This window comes from Hyperoodon ampullatus (assembly GCF_949752795.1).
Source record: "Hyperoodon ampullatus genome assembly, chromosome: 3".
In the NCBI taxonomy this organism is placed as follows: Eukaryota; Metazoa; Chordata; class Mammalia; order Artiodactyla; family Ziphiidae; genus Hyperoodon; species Hyperoodon ampullatus.
In genome coordinates this window covers 138,133,435-138,148,170 of record NC_136916.1, presented here as the reverse complement: position 1 = coordinate 138,148,170, position 14,736 = coordinate 138,133,435, and the positions used below count along the sequence as shown (strand labels likewise).

At 44.2% G+C, this 14,736-nt stretch overlaps 1 protein-coding gene across 1 annotated transcript in view; it reads right to left on the bottom strand.

Moving 5' to 3' along the window:
* Nucleotides 1–4,030, bottom strand: part of DAAM1 (dishevelled associated activator of morphogenesis 1) — a 113,042-nt gene extending 109,012 nt beyond the window's left edge. Inside the window, 1 exon segment of the mRNA XM_079699264.1 lies at nucleotides 3,833–4,030. Coding sequence (XP_079555390.1) covers nucleotides 3,833–4,015 — 183 coding nt within the window. The 5' untranslated portion in view covers nucleotides 4,016–4,030.
* Between the last annotated feature and the right edge of the window lie 10,706 nt (nucleotides 4,031–14,736).

The window sequence follows — 14,736 nt, the reverse complement described above, 5'->3', positions numbered from 1 at the left end:
TATATGATTCCATTTATATGGAATGACCAGAATGGGCAAACTCACAAAAACAGAGACTAGATTAGTGGCTGCCGGGGATGGTAGGGTTGAGGAGAAGTGGCAAGTGGTGGCTAATGGGTAAGGGAGTTGCTTTTGGGGGTGATGAAAATGTTCTAAAATGTATTGTAGTGATGGGGGCACTACTCTGTGAATATACCAAAAACCAGTGAACTGTACACTTTACACAGGTGAATTATAGGGTATGCGAATTGTACCTCTACAAAGCTGTTACTAAAAACAAAGCGGGGGGTGGGGGGTGGTATGGGGCAGAGTGTGGGTCTGGGACCTCCAGAAATCACTACATCCTGAGGTTGGACTGCTCTGGACTGCCCCACCTGTGACAGGGAGACTGTTAGCGTAGGAGGCACTGCTCAGGGCCCCCATTCTTTAAAGATTCACACGGCTGACCTCTCACCCACGCCTGCTTTATTTATGAGATGATAAGGGTGCAGTAAGTAATTCTGAAACCAACCTATTTGGTAACACTTTTAAATACATCAAAATGAGTGACTCATGAGAAGAGACAAAGGAAACTAGTTTATAACAACCAGCTCTGCTGAGATGCTTTCCACCAGATAGAGGCAGAATGGTCTGCAAGTTAGGACCCACACTGGCGTGCTCACAGCAGGCAGATCAGCTTTCAAGAAAAGGAAAAGCCTGAGACATTTGCCCAGGGTGTTGTGTCCAGAAAATACCTGAACTATCTCCTATCCTTCTCGTTGTACTAGGATGTGGGGTATAAAGCACCCATGACTAGGTGCCAGCCTTTTAAAAGAAGCTGTCTTCTTTAATCTTCACACCAACCCTAGCAGAGAGATGGCATTATTCCCATTTTGTAGGTGAGGAAATAAACTCAAATTCCAATAGAAACCATTTCAGAGGAAGTTACCCTAGGTTGCAGCGTGCTCTGACTCCAGAGGCCACGTGGCCTCCCTCTCCTATGCATGAGCACAAGCAGAACTGCTCCCTCGACTAGTCAAGAGAACCCAGGGCAGAGGTTCCCAGTGGCTTTGAGCCCACCTCCTTTGTCCCAGGACACCCTTGGCAGTTGGGTGGATCCGTGGTCTAAGTCCCTGAAGTCAAGAGTAGACAAAAATCTATCCGTCACTCACCAGGACAGATACAAACCTCAAGATAATTTGTTTTCCAATGGTTTTGGCTTAAAGCTCTGGTTTGGCATTGGCTTTTTAGCAACTAACAGCTGTAGGCAATTTTCACACAGAATAAAGACATCAATAGGGCAGAGAGTGGAATTTTCTCCTTTATGAATACAGAACAGTGAGCTGTCTTCAAGATGTACATGGAGCTGCCACCACAAAGGCTCTGGCTTGGGTCTCATTTGGGGAGGCTGAGAGAATACAATTGAAAGGACAATGGAGGTGGATGCTTTGAGTGGTACTCTCTCTGCCCACCAGCTCCACTACCACTGAGGAGGCCTTCATCTATCAGCAATATCTGTTTCCTTAGGTTGACTTTTGGTTTTAAAATACTTTAACTGGGCAATAACACCAAGCACATCAGTGCATCATTACTGCCTTTCTTGACAGCCATCCTGATACATGATTCACTGCCCATCCCTGGGAAAGGACGGTGTCCTCCACCCATCCCAATCACCTCAGGCTTGGCCATGTGACTCGTGGTGCCAGTCTCTACAGAAGGATGATATGTCCTTACCCTGCGTGATGTGCATTGGCCAGAGAAATGTGGGCTAAAGTGACACGTGTCATTTCCAAGCATAAGCTTAGAGCCTGTTAGCAGTTCACCATGTCTCTCTTTCCTATTCCATGAGGCCTGGGTCTTGGTCTTGAGCAGAATAGGGCACAGAGCAGAAGCACAGCTGACTCACACTGGACATGCAGCATCAGCAAGAGATAAGCCTCTGCTGTTGTAACCACTGAGATTTTGCTATCACAGGATAAACTAGCTGCAGATGACCGAGACGGCCATGAACAATGATCCCCTCCACTTCTCTTCTCACTTTCTTTTTTTTTTTTTTTTTTTTTTTTTTTTTTTTTTTTTTTGCGGTACGCGGGCCTCTCACTGTTGTGGCCTCTCCCGTTGCGGAGCACAGGCTCCGGATGCGCAGGCTCAGCGGCCATGGCTCACGGGCCCAGCCGCTCCGCGGCATATGGGATCCTCCCAGACCGGGACACGAACCCGTATCCCCTGCATCGGCAGGCGGACTCTCAACCACTGCGCCTCCAGGGAGGCCCTCTTCTCACTTTCTATCCCTCCTCACAACTCACCTCCTCCAGAAAGCCTTCCCTGACCACCCTCCTCATCATTGTGTCCTACACCCCAAAACACATTTACACAGAGGTGTGTGTGCTTCTTCCTTTGGTGGCATTATACCTCTTGTTATACTCCTGAAACTGTCAGCTCTTTGGGAGCAGGTTCTAGTTTTCCGTTTTGAATCTCCTCGCTAGCATCTACAACAGAGTTCTGCATGCAGTGGGAATGGGAGAGGGAAGAGAGAGATTCCTGAAACACTGAAAATATTCAACGTCATCAAGTGTAAACATGCTGCCAGGAGTCATCTCTTTTCCCCACCGATTTTGGTTGGGAATCAGCCCATTAATCCACTCAGGAGGCCAGAACTCAAACATCAGCTTCATAGTACTCTCTCTTCTTGGTTTATCTCGTAAGAGAAGCTTAGAGGTGAATCCTGGTCCATCAAAGCTGGAGTGACAATCAGTTCAGTTATTAGCCCTTGAGGGCAGTGACACAGCCTACATTACTTTTTTGACCTAAGATTCATGTAAAATGATAGCAGTCTCTAGTATCTGTTGAACAATATAAATGGTCTGATTAGAACTAACTCCATTACAAAATGCCAGTGGTGATCAAGGGACGATAGAGTCCTCGTGTAACGTCTACTGAACCCCTAAGAAGGCGCAGGCTTTGGGCCATTCCCACTCTGCATTATTCTCATTTAGACATTACATCAAACCTAGGAGGAGGTGTTTTTTTTTTTTCTTCTGCTTTCCAGAATGTAGGCTCGGAAAAGTCATATGCTGTTTCCATACTGATACAAATAATAAAGTCAGAGCAGTAATTTGAACCAAGGTCTTCCTAATGCCCGTGCCAGTGCCCTTGACTGTGCCGTAATATCCTCCGGAACACAGAATGGAAAGAAATACTACTTTGCAGGTGCTTGAAAAACTAAGTTGAAGAGAGCACCTACATCTCTTGATGAATGGGTCCTACACTAGATACATCCCCTCACTTCAGTAGAGTGGAGTCTAAAATATGATAGTATCTATAAGAAGCTTCCCACAACAGCTATTATTGCAGTCCTATCATTAGGCTAAATAATTACACTCTACTTAAGTAATAATGTCTTTCATCCAAGGATCAAGGACAGGAGTGATAGTATGACTAATTTTTTAAAAGACACCATTACTACACACTGGGAGTGGCGGGAAGCATGGGGTAATCCCAGCAGGTGTGAAGCAGGTGAAGGAAATATCTGTGCACACAAGCATCTCAGGTTGGGATGGGGAGGAATTAGAAAGGGCAACTCAGGACGCAGTCGTGCCACATATCTGAAGACCTAAAGGTCTAAGTCCCTCCACTTAAAGCACCAGCAAAGCCCTCTGATGTAGTGATGCTACCCTTTCCTTTCTCCTTCTCCACAGGCTCAGTGCTGACAGTTGCGGGTGCAGATCAAAGGGACGGATGGGGGCCATTTCACTGAAGAAAGGCAAGCCTGTGTCTAACCCAACTGTCCACATCCTCTCCCCTCCCTCCTGGATAGCCCCGACGACCCCTGGGATGGAAGTCTGAGACTCACCACGAGTTCACTGAACATGACATCCAGCTCCTCCACAGGGGGCATGGGTAACGCTGGCTCCATGGTCTGAAGCGCAAAGTTGCTATCATTTCGCAGCCGATACGTGATTTCTGGGTGATCATTATTTCGGAAACAGCAGAAGATGAATGAAATCCCCCGTCCACCTCTCTTCCTCGGGGCCATGGCTGAATTCTGTTCTATTTCTTGACCGATTAAACTCTGTGAAAAGAGGACATGACATGTTAAGAATACAAAAATGGATAAGATATACATAGTTTTCAAGTCAGACCAATTCAAGAAAGAGCCCGGTGAGCCAGAGGCAATGTCAGTGGAGCCAACACCTGGAGGCAACGTCTGAAGGGCATAAGGGACAAACCCGAGAGGCTGGGGTCCACCTGGGCAGAGAGCACATGCCCATCTAGGCACTTGTTCAGTATTTCCTATGACCCACTGCTGAGCAAGCAGTAACACTCCAGCCACCTCACGCCATGGCAAACGCTCCAATCCCATTGGGCTCCGGGCTATTCTCTGCACATCATGTGCTCTTTCTTGCCAACCCATATTGTTCTTGTTACTCTCCTGCAAGAATGACCTTCTCGGGCTTCCCTGGTGGCGCAGTGGTTGAGAGTCCGCCTGCCGATGCAGTGGACACGGGTTCGTGCCCCGGTCCGGGAAGATCCCACATGCCGCGGAGCGGCTGGGCCCGTGAGCCATGGCCGCTGAGCCTGCGTGTCCGGAGCCTGTGCTCCACAACGGGAGAGGCCATGACGGTGAGAGGCCCGCGTACCGCAAAAAAAAAAAAAAAAAGAATGACCTTCTCTTCCTTGCCACCTAGAGGATCTCTTACTTATCCTCTAGGGTTTGATTGCAATTTCTCCTTTACTTTCCCCAAGCAGAATTAATAATATATATGCTAAGACATATCTATCCATTCTAGCTCATGTCACAGTCGAAGTTCCTTAGGAATGTGTCTTCCTATTAGACTGGCATAACTCAAAGCAGGGGGAAGGGGCTGTGTATCAAGCAACTTGGTGGCCCTAGTGCCCCGCACAGCACCAGGAAGTCAGAAGACACTCAGTTAATGTTGATTGTGTTGAATAAATTCATAACAAAGGAGGACTGACTTAACACGAGCTAGAAGGGTCCGAGATTTTCAAACAGAAAAGATCAAATGAATTCACTGATAGAGAGGTGGTTAAATAAATGATAGTATATTCACATAATGGAACATTACACACTCACTAAAAAGAACGAGGCATCTATGTATGTAGATATGGAAAAATGTTCAAGATACTATGTGATATGTATACTATATACTACAGGATTACATGTTTTAAAGCATTTATGAACATATGTCAGGAAGTGTTATCGGCAGTAACCTCCAAAAGGAGGGGATGGGAGAACTACTCCTTTTCACTTTATACCCTTCTGAATTTGAATTTTTACCATAAAAATACATTTTTAATGACTGCATAGTTTTTTTTAAGTTACAACTGCATGTATTGTCTTAGAAAAATTTCTAAGTTATCTGTCAAGTGAAAAAAGCAACTCAAAGAATAATGTGTATAACATGTGCCATAATGTCTTTTAAAAACAATCTTACACAAAAACCTAAATAATTTACATGGGACTGCATAGCAAAAGGCTTAGAAAGATACACAGCAATTTCCTAACTCTGAGAGAGGAAGGGGTTGGGGAAAAGGCAAGAAAGGAAACACACTTTTTATGATATATATATATATATATATATATATATATATATATTATGATGAGAGCATATTCCTGTATAACTTCTGTAGATTGTCAATTTTTAAAAAGAGATGGGATTGAAAGGAAAAAGAAAGGTGGATTATGAGTTGGCCCTTGGTGAGCTGGAAGGGCAGAGGAGGAGAGCCACATCTGTGCCAGGAAGATGGCAGGAACAAGGGCGTGAATTCCAGGGAGGAACCAGGGGGAGTCAGCGTAGAGAGGAGGGCTGGTGTGGAGAAGCTGCAACCCAGGCTGAGGAGTCTGGATTTATCCCACAGAAACTGGCAGTCACACTTAAAAGCCTCCCCTACACTTCTCTCTTTAAAAAAAAAAAAAAAAAAAATTAGAGAAAGCAGATGTGGTTGGGTCTTGACTACTCTTATTCTTTAGAGCTGTGGGCACATGACTTTGATGGAGAAGCTACAGTGACCGCTGAGCACCACAGAGAGTGCACAACAGATGATCAGACAATGTATTAATGTTCCCGTCCTGACAAACACAGCACGTGCTGAGACACAGGGCTAACACTACAGCAGGCACTTCCTGAGACAGAAGAGAAGACCTGAGGGGGAGGCAGAGGCCCGCAATTATCCTCGAACTGATTTCTATGGGTGACTCCATAGAAACAGGGTCAGAGCTGTGTCACCCCCCAGGATGAATTTAAAACCAATGGGTAGGGCTTCCCTGGTAGTGCAGTGGTTAAGAATCCGACTGCCAATGCAGGGGACAGGGGTTCGAGCTCTGGTCCGGGAAGATCCCACATGCCGTGGAGCAACTAAGCCCGTGTGCCACGACTACTGAGCCTGCACTCTAGAGCCCGCGTGCCACAACTACTGAAGCCCGTGCACCTAGAGCCCGTGCTCCACAACAAGAGAAGCCACTGCAATGAGAAGCCCGCGCACCGCAACGAAGAGTAGCCTCCACTCTCTGCAACTAGAGAAAGCCCGCACGCAGCAACGAAGACCCAATGCAGTCATAAATTAAATAAATAAATTTATTAAAAAACAAAACAATGGGTATAGCTGTAAGGAGACATAAGGAAGAATTTTCTAATGTCTATGATTGGGATAGGATGCAGGTGAGGAGTCCCTGGCTCCATTGTCTTTAGACTAAAGTTAGCTGTTAGAAATGCCTAAGGTGTGTAAGGTACCCCAACTCTTAGATGGGAGACGGGAGAGACATTAGAGATTTTCAGCGGGCTTCCCTGGTGGCACAGTGGTTGAGAGTCCGCCTGCCGATGCAGGGGACACGAGTTCGTGCCCCGGTCCAGGAAGATCCCACATGCCGCGGAGCGGCTGGGCCCGTGAGCCATGGCTGCTGAGCCTGCGCGTCCGGAGCCTGTGCTCCGCAACGGGAGAGGCCACAACAGTGAGAGGCCCGTGTACCACAAAAAGAAAAAGAAAAAAAAGAGATTTTCAGCAAGTGTTGACTTGAGCTTCTCACTCCAGCTTCAATTCCAGCAGCTCTGCTTTTATCCTTTTTTGGATATTGATATATTAGGTATCGATCTTATTTTATAAAAATGTCCTGAGGCTACTCACTGCAATTATAAGAACATGCAAAGGCCACGCAACAGCCTCCAAGGGCATCACAATCTGGCTCCTGCCTGCCTCCCCACCTCACCCTGTAGCTTTCTTCGTATGGGTCACTGCACTTCAACTACACTGGCCATGCTGGGTCCTGCCTCAGGGCCTTTGCATCAGCCATGTCCTTGACTGGTGTGTTCTGGCCACATCTGTGCACGGCTGGTTCTTTTCATCATTAAGGCCTCAGCACGAATTTCACTTTCTCAGAAAGCCATCCTTAGCCACTGTATCTGCCCCGGTCCTGTTCCATGCTCCAGTCACTCTCTATCCCTTTACCCTGTTTGAAGTTCTTCAGGGCAAGTACCACTATTTCAAATTATCCACTGTGATTATTTCATGGGGGCAGGGGCCTTGCATATATTGCTCATTGCTGTGCCCCCAGCACATGACAGTACATGGGACACATGTACATGGGATACTCACATATTTAACAGCAAACTTTTACATAAAGTCTCATTTAAACAAAGGACTTTACTTCAAAAAAATTTTAGACTATGGGGCATGGGGATGAAAGTCAAGGGGTCTTTAAGCTTTATCTGTACGATTTAAATTTTTAAAGAACAATGTATCCATACATCATTTATGCATTTAAAAATAAAAGTATACACACAGAAGAGAGACCAGAAGCAAATGTGTCAACATTTAACAATGGTTAATTCTGCATAGTGAGGAAATGGATGTCTTCGTTGAACTTTGTTCTTGTTCTTAAGTTTTTTATAAGTAAAATCCAACTTATGGACTTTCAGCATCTCTTCCAAATCAGAGAATCCAATTCCAAAATCTGTCACCAGTTTCTTGATTGTTTAATGATGCAAACTCGGGTAAAAATTCTCATAAACAACTATGTTTTGCAAACACTTCTAGAGACAAGCTCTCCACTCACTTTAAGGGATAGTGGCCTCCGAAAGCCAGCAACTGGAAGTCCTGAGTTGGGAAGGGAGAAAAGAGGTTAAGAGCAAGGTATCGGTCATGGAGCCCTCTGTGATGAACTAACTGACTCTGGAATAAAGACTTAGCCGAGATACCAATATCCCATTCTGTTGAAGCATACATCTCCTGACCTAGGGAGTACTTATGCAAGGTCATATGAGACATATGCAGTACCTGGGATTCCTTTGGTAAATGTGTATTAATATCTACTATATGCCAGGCATGATAGCAGATACCTAAGGATACAGAAAGGAGTGGGTCACTAGGAGCTTATAATCTAGGGGGAGAGAGTAGTGCACCAAATAATTATTACAAAAGTAATATGACATGTTATACAGTTAAGTGCTATGTAATCAAGCAGGAACTATGTAGGGAAGAATCTGGTCCCTGATGCTTGTGTGGAATTTTGACAGATGTTAGAAAGCAGGGCACTTAGGCAGAGGGACCAGTGCAAACAAAGGCATGAGCTGGGAAGGGGCATGGAGTACACGGGGAGTGAGGGGTGGTACGGTGCAGGTGGTGCTGTATAACATCTTCCCGTAGCTGAGCCCTGGAGGGTCTCATCTCCCTACTTAAAACCTACCAGTGGTTCCCCAACACCATTCTAAATTGGCTTTCAGTGTGCCATCCAATCCAATTCAAACTCACTGTTTCTGTCTTCTCTATTTCCTTAAAAGTATCCTACACTTAGCCAACAGACCGTTTTCCATGACCCATAAATATCTTGCACTCCCATCATCTTCCATCCAGGTGGTCCACTCATTTCTTCTGCCCTTATCTTTGTCAACAGTGTCCCCACCCTGACAGTACCAATGCTGAGAGTACTCAATGCAGTAAGCCTCATCTGCTGGTGGTAGATGAAATTTGGTTCAACATTTCTGAAGGGCAATTTATTAAGGCCTTAAAATAGTCACAGTTTTGACCTAGAATTTCATCTTCTGGAAATATATTCCACGGATATATTCAGAGACACTATCAAAGGTGTTTTTATAAAAATTTTCAAAGCTATAAGAGCTTTGAAACAAGGGATGCAAGAACAAAGCTATAAGAGCAAATAAACAAGGGCATAAAATAGATGTTAGTAATAGAGAACTATATGAAAAGGGTAAATAAATTATGGTACAACTAGATGATAGACCACCATGCAATCCTTTGAAAAAGAATATTTAATACAAGGATATATCGTACAGCACAGGGAATATAGCCAGTATTTTATAAAAACTATAAATGCGTGAGCCATGGCCGCTGGGCCTGTGCGTCCGGAGCCTGTGCTCTGCAACGAGAGAGGCCACAACAGTGAGAGGCCCGCGTACCGCAAAAAAAAAAAAAAACTATAAATGGAATATAATCTGCAAAAATTCTGAATCACTATGTTATACACCTGAAACTAATATAATATAGTAAATCAACTATAACTTAATAAAAAAATTAAAAAGAATATTTAATGACATGCAAATACTTATGATATATGAAATAAAAAATAGGTACACAATGTCCCATTTATGTACGAAAAAAATGTATATATTGATACATGGGCAGAAAAGAAGGACAAGAGAAATACACTAAAATATGAGCATCATTTAGCTCGTGTCAGCTGTATGGATTACTTTTAAAAAACCCCAAAACTCTTGTATTTTCCAAGTTGTTCTCACAATACTACTTTCACAATTAATAAAATGAGGTAAGATTTTTAAAAAACACTTTATACGATTATTTGTTTATGTGACAGAGAAGGGGGAAATGTGTACGCAAAACTGTTCCTATCAAAAACTTCTAAGTTATGGTGATCTACACACCAGCTTCTCAAACTATCTGTGGTGAAGGACGGTTTTCCCACCAATCTGCTACAAACGTATTTTTGTAAAATACAGTACAAATATCTCAGTAATGTCAAATTGCTATAAGGCTTTCTCTAAGTGTACAATTCTTGCACTTTGTTAACCAGCAGGTAGGCAGCAATGGCACTGATGTACACCAGGAGATGGGAGATAAGACTTATCTCATTAAACTATAACTGTTCATGTTTGTCTCCAGTGTGTGTCCTCAGGGCAGGAACCACATCCCACTCAGGTGTCCCACATACCCTACCACTGCTGGTCCGTCAACTGAAGAGAGACTGTTCAGAGGCTACTGTCAAGGTCTGACTGCACGCGCAAGTGTGTGGAAGGGGGCAGGGGAGGCAGCGCTCAGGCTGCCTGGAGATGAGGTCAAGGAAACAAGGCAGGCGAAGGCCAGCTCACGGACGGTCCATGCTCAGCCTTCAAGTTCATTGGCAGACAGTCTTGCTAACCTACCCACCCATCTGAACATGATCTGGGCCTATTAGCATTTTGAGACCCTCTACAATGCACAGCCAACAGGTACGGTAATCTGTGGTCTGGGTCTTTCTTCCCCCATTGAAGAGTCAACTCCATAGGGAAAAGTGCCCACGGCATGTGTTGCACAGTGCCTCACACATATAGGAGGGCAATCAATGTATTTGAGAAACTAATAAAGAGTAATTACTTTACTTTTGCATTTTACAAGTTGTTTCGCTTAAACACAAGTTACACTACGTTCTGGCGGTATAGAAGAGGGGCGCAGAGGAGACATTAAGATGTAAGAAAAATCAGTCCAAAGCACTTTTCAAGTCTTAAAAATATGCCAACAGTTCTATAAACAGAAGAATACTAAGGGGTCTTGGCTAATTTCTAAGATGGGTAATAAGATATAGAGCCTATTACATTTAAGGACCTAATTGAAATCATTTTAATAAGGACAAATATTGCCTTTGATAGGTGACTTGTGTTTAAAAGCCTCAGTAAATCCCAAAGACCAAGTTTTTATTCTGGCTCCTCTGTGGAACCCCAAATACAAGGTCCTCCACTAAGCCCATCCTTAAACTGTAGATGATGGCAAAACTTTGAGATTTCCATCCAACAAGCAACCATTTTTAATGCACTTGCTTGGAGCTCCACTGTTCAGAGCCTAGTTTCCTAGATATAGACCAAAACAGGAAGCAAAAGTAATCATCCCACTTGACCCCTTAGTGGCAGTAGGCACTTCTGGCCAGCTCTCTTAACTGCTCTACTATCACTTCACTAATGAGTGATCCCAACAACTGCCTGTGTACAAGATTCTAGAAGCACATTCACACCCATCACTTCTTTCCATCATCCCCATTTGACATATGAGATTTAAGAGGAGACTTGGCAGGGAGTGGGGCAATTAGGAAGAGTAATTTGAGAGAGACTTGATTTGCTGGTGAAGGCAAAGAGATGTTTATTCAGAACAGCCTAATTGTTGGGAGTGGGGTTTGCAGAGGTCAGAGAACCTGCTTGCTTAGTTCAGCCTCCTTTCATCTCTCCCCTGAATGACTACAACAGCTTCTTAACTCCTCTTCCTGACCCCAGTCTAGGGGTGGACAAAGCTTTTCTGAAAAGGGCCAGATAGTAAAGATCTCAGGCTTTGTAAGCCATTAAGCCTCTCTCACAACTGCTCAAGCCTGCCACATCATGAAAGCAGCCACAGACATCTGTGAACAAGGGTGTGTGCCTGTGTGCCAATAAAACTTTATTTGTGGACACTAAAGTTGAATTTTATATAACTTTCTCATGTCACAAATATTTATTTTAAACCATTTAAAAATGTGGAAACCATTCTTAGCTCATGGAACATACAAGAATAGGTGGTGTGCCCACGTGGGCCCGCGGGCTGAAGGCTGCCAACAGCTGCCCGAATCCATCACATTTATCCATTTAATTCATTGTGTCCCATGTTTATCAAGTATCAATCAGGTGCCAAACACTGTGCTAGGTACTAAAGAGAAAAGGCTGAAAATAAGAGAATGTGTCTTTAGGGAGCTTATTTGATTTGAAAAAGGCAGGTAAAAGAATCAAGTAAACTATAACATAATTACTGATTTTAGTTAGTGTTACAGGGTGCATGCAAGAAGAAAATGAAAGAAAATGGTGGTGATGGTGCTGGTGGGAGGGGAGAGCTACTTTAGATAGTGTGATCTGAGAGGGGGCATTTAAAGTGAGGATTGATGCATAAATGGGACCAGCTCTGCAGAGTGTCAGGGAAGAGGACTCCAGGCAGCAGGAGTGTGTGCAGAAGCCCAGGGCAGGTGGGGACCTCAGCACACTTGAGTCGGGGAGAAAGACTAGTGGGGATGGAGCACAGCGAGTAACGGGAGTGTTGTTAAGAGAGATGAGGTTGCAGGGGGCAGGGGCCCAGACCCGAGGGCCTTGTACACCGGAGTGAGGAATCTGGGATTTATTCTCAGCACGTCATAAATCCGACTATGTCACTTGGCTCTGCAGTGTCTCCTGGATATGGTCCAACTTCCCAGCCTGGACCAAATAAAGACCCTCCTTTATTTTCTACCCTCTTCTCCCACACCCTAAATGCTGTGCACCCCTGTGCCCGCCCCATACACACATGCCCGCAGCAGCAGTTGCACCTCTGAGCCCATCCCTCTGCAGTCCCCTCAGCCTAGGTGCTCCTCTCCATCTTTACCTGACTGTCTTCCACTTACCAGTCAAGACCCCACTCCAATACTGCTGCTTTTATCACCCTTAAATGTCCCAGAGATGGTCACACATTTCTTTCCACACCTCCGGCACCATATACATAGTTGAGTCTTTTTTTGGTTTGGGGTTTTTTTTTAATTCATGTCTGTTTCCCCCACTAAACTATGAGATCCTAAAGGCAGGGACCAAGTTTCATTCAGTGCCTGGCACACAGTATATTTGCAATAAGTGTCTGTTGAATGCAAAAGCACAAATGCCTAAGTGAACAGATGATCTCATCTCTGAACTTCAGGGTGGTGCAACTCGGTGTTCTTCCCACAGTTGCCTGTAGATCTGTTTTTCACAACTGCCAAAACATTTGAAGGCAATCAGATTGCCCAGTGCTCTTTAGCCACTTGTCAAGATTTCTGATGCTGACAGTAGCCTCACAAACAGACTTCATCCTGGGGGTATCTGCAGCTTCCCTACAGTGAGAAATTTCTCTCTGGCCGAACTGGCTGGTACTTGGTTTTTCCACCCATTCTCAAGTAAACTCCATTGGAAACAAATCCGCTGATAGAATCTTTTAGACATTTTCCCTACTCCTTACATTCAGTGAACACTTCACCCAAGAGGTATTCACTTACTCAGCTATCATACCTGAGCCTCAATAGGCCAGATTCAGTGCTAGGTGCTAGAGAAACAGGTGAAGAAAACTCACAGATTAGGGAGGTTACACCTAGTGGGGACATTTAGGGAGCAGTGAAGTCGGTCCTTTTGGCCACTGAAGAGGAAATGTGTAGTTACTGAAACCAGCAGCCGATGTTTCCACATCTTGGCCCCCTTTTCAATCAGATCGGCCTGAGGGAAAAGACGAATTCCACCAGGACAGCTGGGCCTTCAACCAGAACACATCTTCTCATCTCAGCTTCTGGCCCTGCTGCAGAGGGGAGAAGGTGCTTCTGGGACACCCAAACTCCAATCCACCTATAGCATTACAGATGACTATTGCTATGCCGTGCACAAGGAAGCAATTAAAAAGCTACTTAAGATTCTGAAGCAGGTGCATTTTGCTTAGCAAAGAATCAGAAATTTAATCCATCCGTGGCCTAGCTCAAAGTCAGAGTCATTTGTATTGCTCTTTACCAAAACAAACAAGAGTCTCAATGTGATAACAGTCAAAAAATGAGGACCAAATTTGCGGGAATGTTGTTTACGATTATGATGAGTAAAAAAACAAACAAACAAACAAAAAAACTAGAGAACAAAAACAGTCCACAAGAAAACCCCCTTTAATACTTTTCCTTTGATAATGCCAAGTCACAATACATACGTAATATGGAAAGTTTGCTTTCCACAAAGCTACACATGAGCAGTACCTAACATATGGGGGAAACTGGAAGGTCGTGTTGACAAAATAGATTTGCACTGATACATACATCAGCCTCACTGGCTCATCAGGGACTTGTGGCACACATTTATAAGATGGCTGAGGGTTACACTCACTGGCTAAGTTACCAAGGTCTTCCTCTAACCAAAGTGGTTACAGGGGAAACAACAGCTTAGATGCTGAAGGAAGGGAAAGAAGGAGACGGTGAGTCCCTTCCTGCCACCAACTTGGTTAAACAGTTGAGAATTTCTGCACGGACACACGAAACACAGTGGGCACCATGTATGTCGAGCCCCACGTCTATTATTTTAATCAAGATAGTATTTCGCATTTAATTCTCCAGTTATCATTTTACCCCTCAAATAGTGTCATTGTGTATTATAAATGGTCTCTGGAATTTCTGAAACAATGTCACAGACATAAAAAGAAGGGCAAGAAAAAAAAATTATGCCACAAGTGCAATTTTAAAGAGAAAGGTTAAGAGAACCCTCAGTTTTCATTAGCGAACCTATTGTTTTCAGAGCTGCAGTTTCCCTCCCATTTTGCAGAGGGCCCTGACATACGACTTGGGTTTCAACATGTTCATGTTAACCCGAATTCTCTTATCAAGAAGAATGTGAAAAGAAAAAATTGCTTTGCTTCTTTCCTTGGCCATCTCTCTCCCATCTCACATTCCTCATGTCTGGTTTCATTTCAAGAACACCAGATGCCAAATTCTATTTGGAGCTTTAAAAAATGATGGGTTGCAGTCTAAAG